The 21,497-nt window shown below is 41.5% G+C and overlaps 1 protein-coding gene across 1 annotated transcript in view; it reads right to left on the reverse strand.

Moving 5' to 3' along the window:
- TRAPPC10 (trafficking protein particle complex subunit 10) overlaps positions 1 to 21,497 on the reverse strand; it is a 91,912-nt gene that overhangs the window by 62,561 nt on the left and 7,854 nt on the right. The window contains exons 2-3 of the mRNA XM_074969283.1: positions 2,465 to 2,546; positions 1,641 to 1,776 (exon numbers count right to left, since the gene is read on the reverse strand). Of these exons, the coding sequence (XP_074825384.1) occupies positions 1,641 to 1,776; positions 2,465 to 2,546 (218 nt within the window). The remainder of the gene's footprint in view (positions 1 to 1,640; positions 1,777 to 2,464; positions 2,547 to 21,497) is intronic.

Raw genomic sequence — 21,497 nt, forward strand, 5'->3', positions numbered from 1 at the left:
AATGCTCAAGCGGGCAAGTTCAAAATTTACTTTTTATGAGCACTTATGCAAGACAGACTTGATTGCCTTCCATGATCATCTGAACAAACAGAAGACATTTTGACTTTTCTGCTGTTCCTATACACAAAGTTCATTTTTAAATTATAGTGAATACTTGCAGGGTTTTTTGGTGTTATTAACCCACCTCTAGTGTTTAATAAACAATGTCAAACTGTCACCAAGTCATTGGCTACTATCTCCTTCAAACTACTATACTAATACAACTGTTCCCAAAATGGACTTCCAGGGTGCCCCACATTAAATTATGTAGTCATGCATATTGCCATGCACTATGACTTACCTTTTACTTGATTAGTTTTTAATGCATAACATATTGACCATGTTTTATTAGTTTTCTTTAGTATCGTAGCTTTTATTAAAAAAAAGCTTTAAATTCTTGTGGTTACCTTTATTTTGCTAACTTTTCAAATAACTCTAGATGGTTAGAGCAGGATCTTTCCTTTATTTAGTCCACAGTCAATACTTAAAGCGTTTATTATACCCGAGGTGGGCAAACTACGGCCCACAGGACCATCCTCCCTGGCCCCGAGCTCCCAGCCAGGGAGGCTAGCTCCTGGCCCCTCCCCCGCTGTCTCCCCTCCCCTGCAGCCACACCACCACATGAGCAGCGCTGCTTGTGCCCGCCCACCTCCCAGGCTTTCCAACAAGCCTGTCCTGCCGCTTTGAGAGGCATGGTAAGAGGGCAGTTGGATGGGGCAGAGGTTTGGGGAAGGGGGCGGTCAGGAGACAGGGAGCAGGGATTGTTGGATAGACGGAGTTCTGGGGGGGCAGTTAGGGACGGGGGTCCCAGGAGGGGGCGGTCAGGGGACAAGAAGGGGGGGTGTGGATGGGTCAGGTGTCCCGGGGGGGGGCTTGTCAAGGGGCAGGGGTGTGGATAGGGGTCAGGGCGGTCAGGGGATAAGGAGCAGGGGGGCCCAGGAGGGGGTGGTCAGGGGACAAGGAGCAGTGGGAGTTGGATGGGTGGGGGGGGGTTCTGAGGGGGGCAGACAGGGGGTGGGAAGTGGGAGAGGGCAGGGGCCAGGCTGTCTGGGGAGGCATAGCCTTCCGTACCTGGCCCTCCATACCGTTTTGCAACCCCGATGTGGCCCTTGGGCCAAAACGTTTGCCCACCCCTGTATTATACTATCCTTACATTCCAGTTTCCCCACTATCAGGAGGTGTAATTCCCAGATCTCCTGTAACGTCTTACTTATGAAAGACAGATTTGCACATTAGTGATTTCCTAACCTGCTAGATTTAGTATATTGCATACCATTTCACACCTCACCTTCCATCAGAAACCACAACTGATTACCTTGGTGATTTACTGCGCTTGAGAAATTCAAGTTCCCCAAAGCTTCATCCTTCTGAAGTGCCATCTAGTAACATCAAACTTGTTTCATATTAGGACAATGCAACTCCCCCAACCATTAGTGACCCTGGTAGTAACAAATGTAACCAATAGGAATAAGGGGACAGGGTGTAGAACCAGCACATCCCATTTACCAAACCGGGACAGGACAGAGCTTATTTTACCTTCAGGCCCACTCTCATATCTTATTATGTGCATGGTTCACGCTTAATATTTTCCTAATACTTACACAACATTCCGTCCAATAAATATGAAGGAAGGGAAAAGTCAGGAGAGCTTTGTTTCCTTCTTTGGGTAACAGCTCTTCTTTAAATTGAACAAAATTAGATTCAAGATGAATCATCTTAGGAGCACGTCCGTAAGACCTATACAGAATATTAAAAGAATTACAATTCATAATTGAGAAATAAGCAGCAAAACTAAAAGCAGAACAGAAATGACAGGGCAAACATTTACTACAAATTCAGCTTTTTTTAAAAAAGCCTCACAAAACTTAACTGCTCTCTAGGGTTTGATTTGTGTAGTGCCAACTCAAAAATTCATTTGTTTTCTCATAAAATAAGACACTCTCTTTGCAAGGAAAAGGGCTGGAAACTTCCAGCTTTCATTTTAAAAAGGATTCTCCTTTACATGTTCTTGTGTTCCTCCAAAATTAGAGGCAGTCTTTGGCTGTGGACGTGACAGGGTCCAAAGCACAATTCTGTTTTTAACTCTTTCCCATATGCCCATCTAAACAGGAACCAGACTTATCTTCAAAGCATGGTTGCCCAAAGTGCAACCTAGAGATACCAGTAAAACTAATCTTTAGTGCAGCTAATCTCTTTATGATTTTAAATTCAGCCTGGGCTAAACGTGGGAACAAACCTCTCAAAGGGCCCAACATTCAGAATTCAGGGAAAATTGGCTCTGAAAACCAGAAATCTTTCCTCCTGTTCAGCTTCCAAACCCAACTCACTGCACAGTGCCACATTAGTAGTCACATTTTCCTAAATCCAACAACGTGCATCAAAATAGAGCAATGGCGGGGGGCGGGGTAGAGAAGAGACACTCTACCTTCTCCATTCCATGGGTTCTTTTGGAAGCTGCTGAGAAAGCATGGGATATACAGAAGTGAATAAATTCTGATCTCCAGCACCTAAAATTAAAAAGAGACCCATATTTTAAAAAAGTTCCCTTTTAAAACATATACGGACAAGATTTAAGAGTAAACTATACCACACAGTTACATTTTAAGAAACTCATTTTCATACTGGATACATGGATAATACTTCTGTATAGAAAAAAGCTTTAAAATAGCATCTTGTTACTGAATCTCTCTACGAAAAAACCATTCATATAGCTGTCCCAAAATTCTATAGAAGGTGTGAGAAAGGAACTCAGCTACAGCCAAAGGTCCAATGTCATACATCATCACAAAAACAGAACAGTCTCCAAAAACTTCAACCAGCTTATTTACACAAGACAGACTAGGTCGGGGTGGGCAAACTACGGCCCACGGGATAGCCACCTCCATGGCGCCGCGGTCCCTGCACTGCTCCAGGAAGCGGCCAGCACCACATCCCTGCAGCCCTTGGGGGGCGGCGGGGCAGAGAGCTCCGTGCACTGCACTTGCCTGGGAGCACCTCCCCCAAAGCTCCCATTGGCCGTGGTTCCCCATTCCCGGGCAATGGGAGCTTCGGGGGAGGTACCCACAGGCAAGTGCAGTGCACAGAGCTCTCTGCTCCCCCTCCCCCAGTGACCGCAGGAACATGCTGTTGGCCGCTTCCCGGAGCGGCACGGGGGCCAGGGCAGGCAGGTAGGGAGCCCACCCTGGGCCCGGTGCATGCCGCTGCCACCCCAGAGCCGCTCCAGGTAAGTGGCGCCAGGCTGGAGCCCGAACCCCTGCCACATCCCTCCTGCACCTCAGCCCCCTGCACCCCAGCCCTGAGCTCCTGCAGCACTCCTCCCTGCACTACTGCCCTGAGCCCCCTCCTGCACTCCAACCCCCTTCCCTGAGACCCCTCCCACACCCGTCCTCTGCCCCAACCCCTTGCCGTGAGCCCCCTCCCACACCCTGCACCCAACCCCCTGCCCCAGCCCTACATTCGTGGCCCTACAAGCAATTTCCCCACCCAGATGTGGCCCAAGGGCCACAAAGTTTGCCCACCCCTGGGCTAGGTACTAATACCACTGTACTATGAAGCAAGATAAATATAACAAAATGTACAATCCAGCACAGAAAACTAACTGATTTTCAGCAATATAACATTATCCAGCTGACATTTACACCCTTGGCAACAAGAGGTAATATGATACTGACTAAACCATTTATTCTCTTCCCAACCCCCCCCCAAAAAAAATCAAGTAGATCAAGAGAAAATCTTAGTTTTAGAATGGTTATGTTTTATTATGTAAAATTACAAAACAGTGAAGACTACATCCCTCATTTCAATACTCAAGTTTAACTTTTTTAAAAAAATGTCTTTTCATAATGTAAACTTAGAACCTCAAGACCTTTTTACTTTCCCCAGGGATTTTATCATCTAAATTCCTGCACATCAATTTTTGCCTGTTTTTAAACTAGAGCATGAGTCAGCCATTGATTTTTTTCATTCAGTACATTGTTCTTCCTATCATTTGAGTACCACCTCTCCATTAAAATGGCATCAGTAACTAGTGTTGCAGCTCAGAGTAGATTCAAATTGTATATCTGATATAATAAACCATTTGGAGAATAGTGTGCATCAGATTAAAATTTTAAGTGTCAAATTTTAGACCTATAAAAACAAACAAGATTACCCAAAACTTAAACACAATGAATTCACACAATCAAAAAAAATCCTGATGTAGTTACGGTTGGGGGTAATGTCATCCCAAGGCATTATAAGGTAAATTAACAGAGAAATGGACTTGTAAGAAGTGTGAAAGGTTTTTTGCCTCTCAACTTGAACTGTCACCACCGAGCGTATAGAACAACCTCATCCTGTGATTGTGTGAACTGAGAAGAAAGAAAACTCCTACACTTACAGATCCAGCCTTCCCTTAGCTTGCCTTATAACACCTTGGAATGGGAGAACAATTCAGCTTTTAAATTTGGTTCATAATCAAGTTTTGGATTGGTAAAATAGCTCAGTACGCTTATTGCGTAGTTTAGCATTTAGTAAAAAGGAAGGAATCAATCACCAACACTTAAAGTACCAAAAGGAAAAGTAATTCTAAAGAGGTGATTTGGATATTTTTAGCTTCAAAAAATATGCAACTATAAGTGTGATCTCGAAAAACAGTGAACAAAATCATACAAAGGCACTAGATTTCTTCTTTTTTTTTTTTAAACAATTGCTGCTTAGCATGAAGATCTCTCAACCAGCATTAACTCATCTTTATAAACGCAGTGAGATATATTGGATGTTTAGCTATATTTAGTTTAAATCGTGAAATCAAACATTTTAACACCAGAAGTTTGGTTTGAGATCCCAGCTACCTTTAATACAAGAACAGGACACAGTTTATATCCTGCTTCTGAGCTCCCTGTTGGCAGTGTCACAGAACAGTAATTTTCAACCTCTTCATTTGCAGACGCCTAAAAATTTCAAATTGAGGTGTGGACCCCCTTTGGAAATCTTAGGTAGTCTAAGTATATTAATAAAATTTGCCAATGACAAAGTTGGAAGGTATTGCCAATACGGAAGAAGACCAGAATATCTTACAAGACGATCTGGGATGACTTTGTAAACTGGAGTAATAGAAATAGGATGAAATTTAATAGCACAAAATACAAGGTCATGCATTTAGGGATTAACAACAAGAATTTTTCCTGGACACTGGGGACTTATCAGTTGTAAGTGACAGAGGAGGAGAAAGACCTGGGTTTATTGGTTGATCACAGGATAACTATGAGCCATCAATGTGATGTGGTTGAGAAAAAGGCTAATGCAGACCTAGGATACATCAGGTGAGCTATTTCCAGCAGATATAAGGAAGTATTAGTACCATTATACAATGCACTGGTGAGACCTCATCTGGAATACTGCATGCAACTCTGGTCTCCCATATTTAAGAAAGATGAATTCAAACATGAACAAAGTGAAGACAAAGGCTACTAGGATGATCCGAAGAATGGAAAAACCTACCTTACGAGAAAAGACTTAAATAGCTTGGCTTGTTTAGCCCAAGCTAAAGAAGACTGAGGGGAGATAGGATTTCTCTTTATAAATACATCAGAGGAATAAATACCAGGGAGGGAGGGGAGTTAATTTAAGTTAAGCACCAATGTTGACACAAGAACAAATGAATATAAACTGACCAACACTACATTGAGGCTTGAAACTGGATGAAGGTTGCTTACCATCAAAAGGAGAGAGATTCTGGAACAGCCTTCCAAGGGGAGCAGTGGGGACAAAAAACCCTAACTGGCTTCAAAACTGAGCTTAATAAGTTTATGAAGGGGATGGTATTATCAGACTCCCTACAAGGGCATGCAGCTGATCTGCGATTGCTATCAGCAAACATCTCCTCAGCGGGTGATGGGACATTAGATGGAGAAGGCTCTGAATTACTACCAAGAATTCTTTCCCAGGTGTCTAGCTGGTGGATCTTGCCCACATGCTCAGAGTCTAACTGATCACCATATTTGAGGTCAGGAAGGAATTTTTCCCAGCATCAGATTGGCAGAGACCGGGGGGGGGGGGGGGCGTCACCTTCCTCTGCAGCATGGGGCACGGGTCACTTGCAGGTTTAAACTAGTGTAAGTGGTGGGTTCTCTGTAGCAAAGTCTTTTAACCACAATTTGAGGACTTCTGTAACTCAGCCAGAGGTTAAGGGTCTATTACAGGAGTAGGTGAGTGAGGTTCTCCTGCAACACGCAGGAGGTCAGACTAGATGATCACGATGGTCCCTTCTAACGTTGAAGTCTTCAAGTCTGCAGACAATAGGCTGAAAACCGTTGTCATAGAATGATTTCAAGTTATCAGAAAAATCTTCCACTGTGTGGCCTTGCAAGTGATATGTATTAAAAGAGCAAAGCATATTTTCCCTCCAACAATCTTTGCAACAAACTAAAAAGGTATTGACAGCAGTAATACCTTGTATTTGGAGGGAAAAGATGTTGAACAATAAGGAAGGTACAGTAATTTCTCATCCCTTCATATTTCATTTAGGCCATAGCTCCCCATCAAACTGAGTGTGAAATTCAAAACAGGTTGTGCAAGTAGGTAAATTTTTTTTTTTTTAAATCAAACAAAAAGGATCTCACTTTTTCCTCAGATGGGATTTTCTGGCAAGAGCAGCAAGCTTTTCAGCTGATAGCAACATGTGTGATTTTCGCAGTTGATGACAATGGCCAACATGTCTTTGGTAAAGTTTTAAACAACTCTCCATGCAAGGTGTCTGATAGCCTCCCGCTGCTAAAGCAGAGGTCCCCAAACTGTGGGGCATGCCCCTGTAAGGGACATGGAGGAACATTTGGGGGGCATGGCAGGGCCTGGGTAGGATTGCCACCTAATTGCTGGTAACTGGACCACTGAGGCCCTGACCCACCACTTCCCCCAAGGCCCCATCCCGCTCTGCCTCTTCCCTTGAAGCCCCTCCCCTATCACATGCTCCTCTCCTACACATCTGTCCATCGCTCGCTCAATCATCTCCACTCCCTCCCCCATGGTTGGACTCCCTCTGCTATGGGGCTGGGAGAGCCTGAAAAGGAGCCTGCCTGCAGGTAGGAGGTGGCTCAGGCTGAGCAGGGGCTAGCATGGGTTAATGACCAAGCATCTCCCCATGCCCAGCGGTAACTGGACTTTTGGTGTCCGGTCAGTACATCTGACTGGGCATTGCCAGGACCCCTTTTCGACCCAACTCCCCAGTCAAAAACCAGGCAGCTGGAAACCCTAGGCCTGGGCCAGTCCCCACAGAGGGCTGGGAGGGAGCGCCACCCAGTTCTGCTCCTAGCTCTCCACTAGCCCTGTCCCCAGCCATGGCCCCTGCCCCCTTACATCTGTCCACATTCCCCAACCCCCTCCCCCCAGGAGCCACAAAAGGACAGGAGTAAGGGGAGGGGGGCATGCAACCCTGAAAAGTTTGAGGACCACTGTGCTAAAGCATCACATATGCATTCTGGAAGTTTTGAGGTTCTCCTCCTCAAAGGAGGAGGAAAAAAATGGAGAAAAAGAAAAAACTCAAAAGGCTATAGAAGCCAATAAAACAAGATGCTGCTTTAAATCAGCCACAAACCTCATTAGACAGCCATTCCCAGCGCTACTGTGAAGCATGGGAGAGGATGCAAGCACACTGATCAGATCAGGAATGGGGTCAAAAGCACTGAGCCTCACTACAACTGCTATTTGTGCTGAGGAATTGGCAACAGGCATTCCCCTGTTCCTCTAAAACAGTGCTTCTCAACCAAGAGTACACATACTACTTGGGTATGCAGGTTTTTCGGGGGTACATCAACTCAGATATTTGTCCAGTTTTACAACCAGCTATGTAAAGAACACTAGTGAAGTCAGTACAAACTAAAATTTCATAGACAATGAATTGTTTATACTGCGCTATATACTGAAATGTAAGCACAATATTTATATCCAAATTTATTTCATAATTATATGGTTAAAATGAGAAAATAAGCAATTTTTCAATAATAGTGTGTTGTGACACTTCTGTATTTTTAGGTCTCATTTTGTAAGCAAGTAGGTTTTAAGTGACATGAAACTTCGGAAGTAAGCTAGACAAATCAGACTTCTGAAAGGGGTACAGTAGTCTGGAAAGATTGAGCACCACTGCTCTAAAACACTGGCAAAAGATCCTTGGCCTATCAAAACTGCTGGAGCAGGAAGAAAAGTGAACAATTCTGGCTGGAAAGAAAGGCCCACAGAAAGCCACAAAGAACAGCCCCCTGTCCCCCCCCCCTCCCCCCCGCCACTTCTTCCTTCCAGAGAGACATAAGCATGGTCCCCCAGCGTGGCTATTGTACCTTTGGTGTGCCAGTAAGTGGAACTGGCTTTCAGCTTGGGTGAACATATGAGGAACCTTGCATCAAACCCTAAGCAAGAAAAAGGCAGAAAACCTAATGTAGAGACAATGAATATGCACACACAAGAGAAAAATGTGACCAGAACCACAAAACTTCTGATTTCTAGCACTCAACAGCAATATCACAGTAAAGGAAGAGTACTGTATGCATGCACAAGTCAGTGTATTAAGTCCTGGCATGGGAATCTGAACATGAATGACGTTATAACCTAATCATACTGCTCTGTACTCATCTCAGAGCTGTTTATGACCTTGCAGTTAATCTTCCCTCCCTTGCAAAGTTAACATGCTGCAGAATAGCAACATTTGATGTTAAGATATTGCCACTTCTACAACTGTAATTTCAGAATTTAAAGAAAAATTATGGGATTGTTAACTTGTTTATTATTAGGTTTCAGTGTATGTTTTATTAACAGTATTTCCTTTCCCTCTAATATTCAGCTTTCAGTGATTGCATTAGATTACTAGAAATAGAAAATTATTTTCAAAAGTTTTAAAGCTAAAGTAATGACTATGCAATACAGACAAGCATGAAAACTTCAGGAAATTTTACAGGTATCAGTATCTTCTCAAAAGATTTATGCCTCAGCAACAAAAATAGAACTGAATGAAGTTTTTGAAGACTTAACATTTTAACAAATCTGAACAAAATGGTAAAGGATAAATTTGCTAGAAATCAACCTGCTCAAAGTGTAATAAGTAGCTTACACTAATATATGCAACTTCATCACTTTCCAGTAAACATCTTACATAATATGTATAAAACATACTGCAAATACAAGATAGTAATACAGAATGAATTAGGGTGGATACAATTGTCATTGGCTCTTTGTGTAACACTGTTCATGAATAATCAGAGTCTCCACAATGGACTATTATCTTCTATTCATCAAAAATGAATTTCCATATCATCTTACAATAAATGAAAAATTAGTTTTCAGTTCCCCATATGCAATCTCTCACACAGCAAAAGCCACAAGTAATTGCCAAATTTAGAATTTAAAATCCATTTCCAGGTTTCATTTTTAAAAAGGTCACTCATTGTGCAAGTTAGAGATTGTCTACAATTAGGCGTGCAGCAATTTTTCATTTTTGGAGTATAGTGTGCCCAACCTGCTACACATGATCATGTCTCATTTGAAAGCTTATTTTATGTACATATAGATGAGGTTTGATGTGGAGCTGTCACGTGGTGCATAAGCCTGTAGCTGAGGTAAACCAGTGGTACCCAAAATGAGAACATGTCACTTTTTGCACAGTTCCAAAAAGACTACAGTTTTTACTGTTAAAGTTCATTTCAATATCTTAAATGTGGTGCTTATTGGTTAAAGCTACCAATGTATTAAAGACATTGGTTTTGCATGGGTGCATTTTTTTAGCAGGTGGCAAAAACAGCAAACATTTTACAATACACAAACATGAAATGTTTTCACATTGCATATTCTTAATTGTCAAAATATCTCAAGTGATAATAGTTTTCTATATTTTCAACTGAAATTTTCTGACCAGATAAGTTTTATACAGAAGGTTGTACATCAGTAGCAGCAGATTGCATGCCCATAGTTTGTACTGCATAGTGGGTTGATATAAATGTATGTGAATTCCTAATGTAATGCTTCTCCTTTTGTAAGCTATTGTACGTACAGCAAAGCATCATGTCTGCCTGCTAGAAGGTTTTAATTTGTAACCGCCTATGCATGCAGTACCAGCCTTTGAAATATCCTAAAAACTAGCTTAATTCAGTGACACTTATGCACAGTATTAGTGTTAAAGATGAAATATACAGCTTCATATTGGGCTTCAATCAAAGTGCTCATTAAACAAAAGGGGCAATTACTAATACTACTAATATATATCTAATTTAGCACAAGTCTGTATAGTTGTGAAAAATTGTGATAGTGGTGATGCTAATGCTAACAATATATTTGGGGATTTTACTTATACAGGGAAGTTACAGTATATGAAGACATGGAGGATACAAGCCCCTTAAATCTTACATCAAAGAGAAAGACTCTCCACAAACTTTGACAAAGCACATTTTTCAATAAAATCAACAGAACGCAAAAAACTGTCAAAAGCTACCAGTGCTGGACAGAATGCCGTGATGATGGCAGCAGAAGCCAGAATAAATGAATTGGTGGCTACTGGATGAGTTTTATAGTTTTAGATGATGGGCCACCAATATGCTGTCATGGGGATTGCTTACAGAAATACACAAGCAAGTCGACTGGCGCAAAAGTCAGAGTCTGTATTGAACACAAGAAAGAAAACAGACTCTGAATCTGTTAACAGAGCATCATGTTCACTTGCTTCTGTAGCCACCAGAGCGAGCACATCTTCCAGCAATCAGTCCTGTTGCACGGTTTGCTTGACTTGATTGCTAAAGATGCAGTTTATCCTGCAACATGTCTTTCTTCCTAAGTGAGTAAAATGAATCAAAGCAAAATCATCTAGCTACACTGCAACAACACAGTCACCTTGTGACACCACATTTTATCAGTTGATTGAAGAGAAAGACACAATGATTTTATGTACAACAAGGCTCCTCTCCCCCATCCAGGCTGTTACAAAGATTAACACCCTACTTCCCTCAGATGGGGAAACTGCAAGCTATTCCAGTAGAAAGTTACAGCCAAAATTAGAAAAACAGTATGGTTCTGCGATTTAATTCTATGCGCAGCATGGATAAGACAAGTCTACCATTGTTCTATGCAGTGCAACAGTAGCTGATGCTATCTAAGCTACTAGTAATCTGAAGCAGGAACTTAAGTCATTCAAATATTTTGTGGGTGTTTTGTGGGTGTTCTTCTGAGTTCAGCTTTCAAATGAACAAGGGGTTTGTATTATGTCTCTTCAGTCGCTTAGTCTGAAATAGCTAAAATGAAAGCTTCAGAATATAATCCAAAACCACGTGATTGTAGTTCACAGAGGTCAGCTATTTTTGTGCCCCAACTGGTGCAGGAGTTTGTCCTTTGGTTGATAAAGAGGCATATAATTCAGCCAGCAATGAGTATCATCCTTCAGAAGACATGCAAAGAAAGCGCCTCTCAACTGTAGAGTGTACAGTACTTAGCAACCACACATAAACCTTACAGCACAACTACACCATGAATTCTGCATCAATCAAGGTGAGCTGAGGGTTCATCAATGAGGCTGCAAAAATTGAAGCAGAAAGATTCCAAGGAGGCGTGTTCATTCCAAATGGAATTGTACCACTTCAGGAGGGTGGAAATCTCATTCATGAAGGAGACAATATAGACACCAACATACAGACCATTGCTGGAAAGAATACGGCCCATTTAATGGCTAGAGTGGGTTTCAAGAACAGTTTGCAGGTAGTGCAGCATCACAGGAAATACCAGTCTCCCTGGGTAATTAGAGTCTCATATACAGTATGCAGCGTTTGGAAAAAAAATCTAGAACAGACCCAGAACCGAATTGCTATGAAAAAGTATGTAAGAAAAATCAATTCTGTCTACAGTCAGCATACTCTTCCCCGCACAAAACTGTGTATATGTCAGGGCAGTAAAGACTGGTAACCCAAGCACTCTCAGAGATCATAATGATGAACATGATGATAAAGAGGTGACTAGAAATGTCACTAGTGCGAATACATTTACATGATACCTGTAAAAATTTATTAGATTTTGTTTTACACTTTGGATTGTTGTTGTGATACTCTGAGATCAAAGAAATGCAGTCATTAAACTAACCAAAATTAATGCAAATATATTACAGTGGTGATTTTAATGCACTGATGTCATTGTTTATCCCTGTTTCTATGGTAATGGCACCACTTGACAGTTCCACATCATATCTCATCTTAAGTAGACATAAGCAGCTTTCTAATGATGTATGATGCGTGTGTGTATAGAGAGGGTAAATTAAATTGACCAAATCAGTGGCCGTTCCTACTCACCTAAATGTGAAAGTTCTAACCGATTTGTATGACAACTGGCAAACTAAGTTCCCTGTAAGCTGCACAGCCAAGCAGCAGCCTATTAAGCGCCACGCAGGAGCTCAGGAAACCCAGCCCCCATGGACCTGCCACAGCTGGGTGACAAGCACCCCAGCCCCAACCCAGCCATGGGACAGGTGCCCCAGGCCCAACCGACGCCAGCCCTGCTGTGGCCGGGGGACAGGCGCAAGCCTGCAGACCTAGTCCTGGAGCTACCACCATGGGGAGAGGCGCCTCTTCCCTCCCCTGCAGCCCAGGTGCTGCTGCGGGAAGAGAGAGAGGGGAGTCCTCTCTCCCCGCCATAGCCCGGGGCAGCCTGCACCCCAAACCCCTCATCTGCAGGCCGAGCCAGAGCCTGCACCCCCAGCCGGAGCCCTCCCACCCCTGCACTCCAACCCTCTGCCCCAGCCCTGAGTCCCCTCCCACACTCCGAACCCCTCAGCTCCACCCCCACCACATGAATTTTATTATGTGTCACACATCACCTTCATAATGGTGAACATAATAAAATTCATTCTGCACATGTTTGGGAAAAATTAGAGGAAACACTGCTGGCAAGTATATCATAATTAGACAAATATTTAAGGGGGTTTTGCTGCAGTCTCTGAAATGTAAGAAATTAAGGAAACCCTTAACCACATGAAGATTACTGGCAACATCCCTCCTTCTGAAGATTATGAAATATATTTATTTTTGAACCTGGTGAGGATGACTTCTTAACAAGGGAAAGATTTCAGTTTTCCTGTCATTTCTTAGTGCAATGGTATAGTTCACCCAAGTTTCCATGTGCAACTCAAGCCAACTGTTACTGCATCAACAAGATCATATTTTGAATACTACATTTAATTTCTGGGACACTGAAGTGGAAAGCGCTCCAGATTTAAGCAGCCACACCATGCAGTGTAGAAAATAGAAGGAGATGGTGATAAAAAGGTGGAAGGCCAAAATTTAGCCAAAAAAGGTGGGAGGCCATCTTTTATTCTCAGCAAGGTATCAGATGTTAGTAAGAAAGACACTTTTGTATATGACCCTCCTAGGGCAGTACTTCACAGATTTGAAACTGTAGTCAGTTTTATGTACCATTTTCAAGGCCTCTCAAATCTCTGTACTTGGTCAAGGTAGAGAGAATTTCAGCTATGCATTTAAGCCAAATTTGGTACCACAGAAGGGAGTGTTACTCCATATACATAATGCCACAAAGCAATAGCTATCTATTTCTGATGGCTGGGAAAGAGATATAAACCTTCTTCAGTCAGGCCACAGGGCTTCCCTGAATTAATTCTTGTTTGATCTAGAGCACATCTTTTATCAAAACATCTAATTGTTCCAATGGTTAATTACCCTCACTGTTAAAAATTTTCTCCTTATTTCTAGTCTGATGGTGATTAACAGTTTAACTCAGATAAATCTCAAAGGAATTTCATGAGAAAGAAAAGGCTAGCCAGAGGACTCCCCTGTCAAATTTCAAAGCCCTGCTACAAACAAAGATGTTTGAGCTTCACAAAAAAGTGGCTGCCAGAATATTTTAGAATTGAAAGTGTTAGCCAACCTAAACACAGGGGGTAACAGACAATATCAGTGAACTAAACATGGTCAGAAAAATCTTGCTGAAGAATATAAATTCAGAAATGGAGCCAAAGTATTTATATAAAAACACTGTGAAACATAAAACATACCAGTATTCATTTTCCATAAATTCATCAGCATTTAGTTTAACGTTGCAATATATTAGTCTGTCAAAACACTCTAGTCCATTGACTTTATTATTTCAGGCATATTGTTACATTCAAACTAGTAGATGGAGGTCGGGTGCTTGAGCTGGCCTACAGTATCTATCTCCTGTGGAGTAGAGATGTCAGTTCCTCCCACGGCCATCTTAACTTTAATAAAGAAAAGATATATTCTTCGAAAACACAAAGAAGGTTTATTAAGGAAGCGATAAACTGCAATTGTGGTTGCTCCAAAAAGGTAGGTGTGAAGCCTGGTCCCTCACAACCCCTTTAGCAATAACTTCCAACAGAATAAACCCTAAACAAACACACCCCAAAACTATACTGTGTCACAACGGATGACCTTGGTCTGAATTAGGTAGCTGATGGTGATATCTGTCCTTGCAGCTCGGGTTCGTTGGATCCTGGACCTACGACCTACAAAACAAGCCCATACACAGTACCACTTATTAGTGCCATCTATATAATAAACCTTGACCTCAGAAGTTGGATCATTTTCCCCCTCATTCTCTCTTTCTATAGAAAAGCAGTCTTTAACTCAAAGTTTTTGGTAGACGCTCATGGATTCAGCATATTTATTTTTAAAAGATAATGTGTAGGGCTTTATATATTTTCTATTAAATTTAGATTTCATTTTAAACAGTTTATTTTTAAAAAGAAAACAATAAAATCAAAATAATCCAATTTAAATAATTTTTTTTAAATCATCCATTTTTATCCACCCTGGCTTCTCAAGATTGACTGTACAGTTCTGTTTCAGACTATGATCTCCAGATGCCTGTACTGTACTGCAGAAATTTTGTTACTCACTCTTCACCACAGTACTCTTCCTGCATTGCAATCCAGGAGCAGTACACCAGACCCTACAACTGATTTAAGGTTACAGTTTGTGAAGTTTACTATAAGCTTAACATTGAAACAAATTTAATCCCCATTATTGCTGATTTTGTCTTAACTGCAATTTATAGTAGCTGGATAAGGTAAGCCAGAGGACAGCTCCTGATTTGTAAGTCACAGCAGTTCGTACAAAATGAACTATAACTTAATGGTCTAGTAACGGCTTGCCAGCACATAGATGGGAAACAACGGTTCTGATCCAAGGGCTATCAAAGGCTAAAAAGGAAAAATCCCTACAGTTATTGTTGGAGAGTGAATGTAATGAAATGGAACACTTCACATTGCTCCCCAGAGACCCCACTAGCAGACACTCCCGAAGACTTCAGAATTCAGACTCTTGAGCCAAAAGGATCAACACTATAACAGAATCCCCCAGGGCACGGGCAGTGTGAAAAGAGTCAGAAGAAAGCCTAGATGACCCTTACTCAAAAAAGTAACTTTAACAGAGTGATCACAACTTTCACATCTGAGGATGTTTGGATAGGAGATTGCTGCAAACTAAAAGCACTCTACTATATACTGTACACAGAAACTATTATTTTAAGTGATAAAAAGTTATTTGGAAAACAACCCAACATGACCCTTAAATGAACAAACTTGGTACACCAATACTTTTCCAAATAGCAAGATCCCAGGATTTTTAATTATACGTATGTAGCATTTCACATGACCTACAATTTATACCAGAGTAAATAGCACCCCATGAGCAAAGAACCAAAAGGTATTGAGTTAGACACAGTCATGTATTTGTACACCAATCCCATTCACGCAGAGTAAAAAAGCAATGCTACAGGGATTAGTGTCAGTTTTGTTGGCTCTATACATATTCCTCCACCTCTTAGGTAATTTTATCTTTGTTAGACATGTAATTTACAATAGTTCAGCCTTTCAATGCTGAAAACCTGGAATATAATTACGGCCCTACCAAATTCATGGCCATGAAAACTGCATCACCGACTGTGAAATCTGATCTCCCCTGTGAAATCTGGCTAGTGTAGGAGAGAAGCAGGGCTGGGGGTTCTTACTGTGTGCCAGTCTCCAGATGCTAGTCTCGGTTGGGATGGGGAGGGACTGGATTTCCTCTTCCCCTGCAGGGGCCACTCCTGGGGCTGGGTCAGACCCACCTCCAGGAACCTCCCCCAGCTGCAGGTAGCTCTAAGACTCCTGGCTGGGAGCCTCACTCTGAAGGCAGCACTGCTATCAATAGCAGCTCAGAAGTAAGAGGGGCAATACTGCAACCCCCCAACAATAGCCTTGGGATCCCCCTACTGCCCCCTTTTGGGTCAGGATCCCCTTGGATACAAAACTGTGAAATTTCAGATTTAAATACCTGAAACTTACGATTTTTAAAATCCTATGACTGTGAAATTGATCAAAATGGACCATGAATTTGGTAGAGCCCTAAAGATAACTAAAGCTACCACACCAAGTTTAAAAAGTCTGGTTCATCTTAACTCAAACGGAGACGCATACCTCTGACTAGTAAAAATGCTTCCATCACTTAAAGAGATGAGGCAAAGATCTTTACAAGGGAATGACAGCACATATATTGTTCCTTAGGGAAGCATGCAGGAATGCATCTCGAGTAGAGCAGCAAATAGAGTCATAAACCACCTTCCAGCCACAAATGGTTTATGTCTGAAACCTAAAGTACTTTTATTTTTTCCTTCAGTTACTCATTGTTGACCCATCAATTTCATCAGGAGTTTGGAAGATGCAAGAAGGGCCATACAACAATGTGAAATATATCTGGCATTTGTACAGTGTCTTTCTTCTGAGGGTCTCAAAGCACTTTGCAAAGAGAGGGTCTGGATCTAGCACTCATGATCCATGATCTTCAATGGCTGCTGAATTAGGCCCTAAACCAAGTAACTCTGTAATACAGGAATTATGTCCCTTTTACAGGAAAGGAACCAGGCACAATTTTTCCAAGAGTAGCTGCAGCAGTCTGTACCTTATTTTTTCCCCCTCTTATAAGGCGATGAAATTTTGTACAAAGTATGCCTCGTGAGAGATTGTTTGAAAACTCACAATTTGCTGATCATTATTGTTCTGGTAAAATGTGTGTGGCAACATTGTATGCAAAATTATAAGATTCTACTATATAATACTTCTGAGACATGTTCCAAGTCTGCAAGAATAGCCACAAACTAGTTCCCCAGAAACAAAAGGTAAACCAACGCCTCAGCCAGGTGTCAACAATATCAAATGGACAATCAGCTGGTCAAGTGGCTATTATTTGGCAGGAAAAGGTGTGAGCGAGAAATTTATATCTTGGCAAAAAACAGCTGGAGGTTTCTGTATCCACAGGTGGTATCAACACCACCTGAAAAACAAGGGAACTAACACTGAACTGGAGGAGGTGTCCTGGTCGAAAGGAATCCAGCCAGTATGACTGCTGAAGCATGTGGTGAGAGACCTCTTCTTTGAATTCATTTAGCTTAAGTTAGATATTAGCTACATTTTACCTTTTTCCTTGTAACCAGTTCTTACTTTTATGCCTCATTACTTGTAACCGCTTAAAATCTTTGTCATTAATAAAGTTGGTTTATTGGATGGGATATAGCCATCTGCCTTCACTGTAAGAATATTCAGAGGGCACAAATCAGCTGTGGAGAAGGAAAGGACCTCCAAGCCATACTATAGCAAAGGATGTGGGAGGGAAGTGAAAGGGTGTGCATAAATAGTAAATAAATAATTTTGGAATCTTGCACAGGACTGAAGCCAGGCTGCCTCCTGGGAAGAGAAAATATTTGTTCTTTTGGAATTGGCTGAGGTAAGCCTTGGATTTCCTTGCAGACATAAAAATTATGAAAATACACTACTACAAGGAGGCATCCTTTGTTGTTGTATTCCTTAAATTTGACAAACGTAGACCAGCCCTAATCTGGAGGGGGGCGGTGGTAGAATTCTTCTTGTTTGGTCCTTATAATGGCAGGACTGCTAGTCACTGTCCCTGGGTTAGTGGACAAAAACTGCCCTTCCCAGGTTCTTGGAGCACTTACTGTGTACCAACTAGTCTATATCCTACCTCCAAAAAGATTGTTTTTAATATGATAAATATAAATACACACAGAGCAATCCTAGTCTTCGAATGATGTCACCTGCTCGCTACAAGCGGCAGTAATGCTAATAAACCCAGGTATCCCGAGTCTCAGCTTAGTGTCCTAATCACTGGACCATCCTCTCTAGAAGCTTTGTATCTAAAATGTGAGTGCATCCTTTGGAGTCATCTCTGTGTAGTTGGGGCATAAGTCTGCCTTTCAGAGGACAAAGGACTGGGACAAGAAATGTTTGCTAAGTCAGCAACCAGCCCACAATTAGTCTGATCTTTGAGGAAAGGAGTCCCATGAACCTTACTGTTTTTCAGATTCAAAAGGCAAAATCCACTTATATGTCCACACTTTTTCCTTCAGTTGTATTTTACTTGCTGAGGGAGCTACCCTTTTGTAACCTGAAACAGGATGGGAGGTACAATCACCTGCCAACAAACCATTATTTTGTAGGCTTCCCACACCCTCTGTTAGTGCCAAAATGGGTTTGGTTTGATTATTTCCGTTCCCAAATTTCACAGTCAAGACCTAACCTCTAATGCATGCAGTGAATTTTAACAGTACTGTATTTAACTGATCAGTACTGCAGATGATTGAAAGCACTTAAACATCCTTTGTCAGGGGTTCAGCTGTCACAAATAGGTGATAGGCAAATTGGTGCTTTAACAAGTGTTTTTTATAGGCATGCTAATTAATGACTCAGATGTGTGTCAGCTTACAGGTCAGTAAAATTGAAGGCACTCATGCGATGAACACCATAAAAATATTTTTTAGGAAAGGACAGGTGGTAGAAATATGTAGAAAGCACTTGTTAATGGGAAACAACCATTATTTTATAGGCTATTCTTTGAAATATATGCAGATTATGCAACTTGCATATTGTGAGACTGTTTAAGATCCCTCTTCCACGGATCATTGTATATCTGGAAAATATTTTTTCCATTTAAGACAGGAGGCAACATTTCTAGTATCCTGCTCTGATAACTAGGCAGTCAGAAAACCTGCCTTTAATCCCCACTCTACTATGAGCTTCTTGTATGCCCCCTTAGCTAAATCATTTATTGTGTGGCTCCATTTCCCCACCTGTAAAAATTGGGTATTTATCTCCTACTTTGAGATCATCATAAGAAAGGCATGCTTTAAAAAGCATGCCTATTTGAATATATAGGTAGAAAGACACTTACGACAAACTATCAAGATAGCTGTAAATTAACAATTCTATAATAGAGCTATGAAGACACTTTTCAGAACATCTAAATTGAAATTTGAAAAGTTATTATGTAAATGTTATAAAGACCACTTTTTGTGGGTGAACACACTTAGTGAGAATTATTGATTTATAAGTGATGCAGTTACCCTAAACTGGAGAATACAAAACACACATAATAAAAGCAAAAATCAGTATTTGTAAAGCACAGTGAAGTAGTAAAGTGCAGTCATAGTTCCAAGAAAACACATACTGGAGAGGACAAAGATAAAAGTTGATGAGAAGGATTAATGTACATATGCTTGGCTCACCAGAATCCCTCAAAAACTGGAAGCCATTCAGCTTGGAAGTTTGTATTAAAAATATTAATCATTATTAGGATTGCACCAATGTTATACTGTTAGCCCTTTTGACATGGACAGTTAGCCAATATTCAGATCTTGGGGGTTGTTCCCACCAAAGGGAGAAACTGATGATGTAGTCAGGTATTTCTCTGATGTAATCCTGATTTACAAAGAATGTATATAAAATCTTTTCCCTAACAAAGGAGGAATCAAACAACAGGAGACAGTTTCTTTGCTTACAGTTCCAAGCCTCTTTCCAGCCAATACTCCACTGAAAAGCACTCATTTCTCTCCCCCACCCCACCCCCGCAAGCTCATGCTATAAGTGGTTCTCTATCTCTGGGACCTCCTTCTCTATGGACTTCTGTTTTGTTCCTGCCCCTTCTCTCACCAACACCTTCCTCAAACACCACCCAGCCCCCTTGTTTGCATTCTGACGGGGGGGGGGGGGGGGGGGGAATCACTCAGACTGCATAGCTCCACTCCTACTCAAGCCTCATACATGGCCTGTGCTTTGGGTGGTGTCTTCTACTGTTTTAGCCATCAATACACAGCTTTATTGCTTTTTACATTTCTCCTCACAAAAGGGTGGCTGTTACACCACCAGTTTCAATGCGATTTCACTCAACACGCAACCTAATATTAGTATTGACTAGAGCCATTTTTAGAAGAGGCATCACTTTATAGTAGCTTGAAGAGTAGGGTGAAAAAGGAAAGGGATACATAAAGTATCGTGTCCAGAGAGTAGTTATACTTCTGTTTACATTATCACTCTTTGAACATTCTCATAGAAATGTTTTATATAAGGTTTTTTTACATTTCAAATGTAACAACTGTGCACTTAATGTGGGATTTTATTTTCAAATTCCTGACAAAAATTGTTTCTAGGTGGACTAGAAGACTGCCTAAGGTCATGACAATAAGCAAAACACTTTCGCTGGCTTTAAGCAACTAGTACTATATTTTGATATATTAATCTGGCACACAGACAAGAACCTATATATTTTACATTTGTCATAAGGAGGAGTAATCAAATACATAAGTATAGAACGGCAAAGTGTTGGCTGGAGAGTAATAATGGGCTAGAGAGATTTATATCTAAGAATTACCATTAACAAAAAATTTAGACTATTCACTCCCACACATTTTTCTGATTAGGGTTGCACATTGCACTTGTTTCTGTAGATCTTTCTATTCCCTCCCAGCCAGGGAGACACTTCCTTGTTTTCGTGGGGTGGGGGGGGGGGCGCGCGCTGAGATAAGAATTCTCCTCCCATCCCTCAGTGACCTCTTTAAAACTTCTCTCCCTCAAAGGCTCTGCAATGACAGCATACATTTCTCTGGCAACAACAGGCTGGACTCATCTCCCTCTACATACCACAAATGCTGCTCCTTCAAGGAGACAGTTGCTTAAAAGAACAATAAAAGGCACTCTGCATAGCACTTCTAGACCCTGTTGGGCCAAAAATGGGCACTTACTATATGAGCACTTCAGAAACATTAATGAATTTATCCTCACAACCTGCCTGTGAGAAAGTATTTAGTCCTGTTTTACATAAAGTGAACTGAGATGTAGCATAACTGTCCAAGTGACTTGTCCAAGGTCACAAAAACCTGATTTCAAGGAGCTGGGAGATGAACAAGAACTCTCCAGCCCAAGTCCAGTATCTTATCTACAAGACCATTATTCCTCCCAAATTGCAACAGTTCTCTCTCTATTTTTTCCTGTCTCCTCTTTCTCCATTTGTGTGCATCTCTTCTCTTGATCATCCCTCCCCTAGTTTCTCTTAACCCGTACTGTTGACTTCTCCCCTAGCTTCTGCACATACAGCTTTCATCCCCAGAACTGCACCAGTGGCGGTTTTGCTGCTAGCCCTGCATTACAGTGCTTCCTCAAC

This window comes from Natator depressus, chromosome 1, assembly GCF_965152275.1.
Source record: "Natator depressus isolate rNatDep1 chromosome 1, rNatDep2.hap1, whole genome shotgun sequence".
Taxonomy (NCBI): Eukaryota; Metazoa; Chordata; order Testudines; family Cheloniidae; genus Natator; species Natator depressus.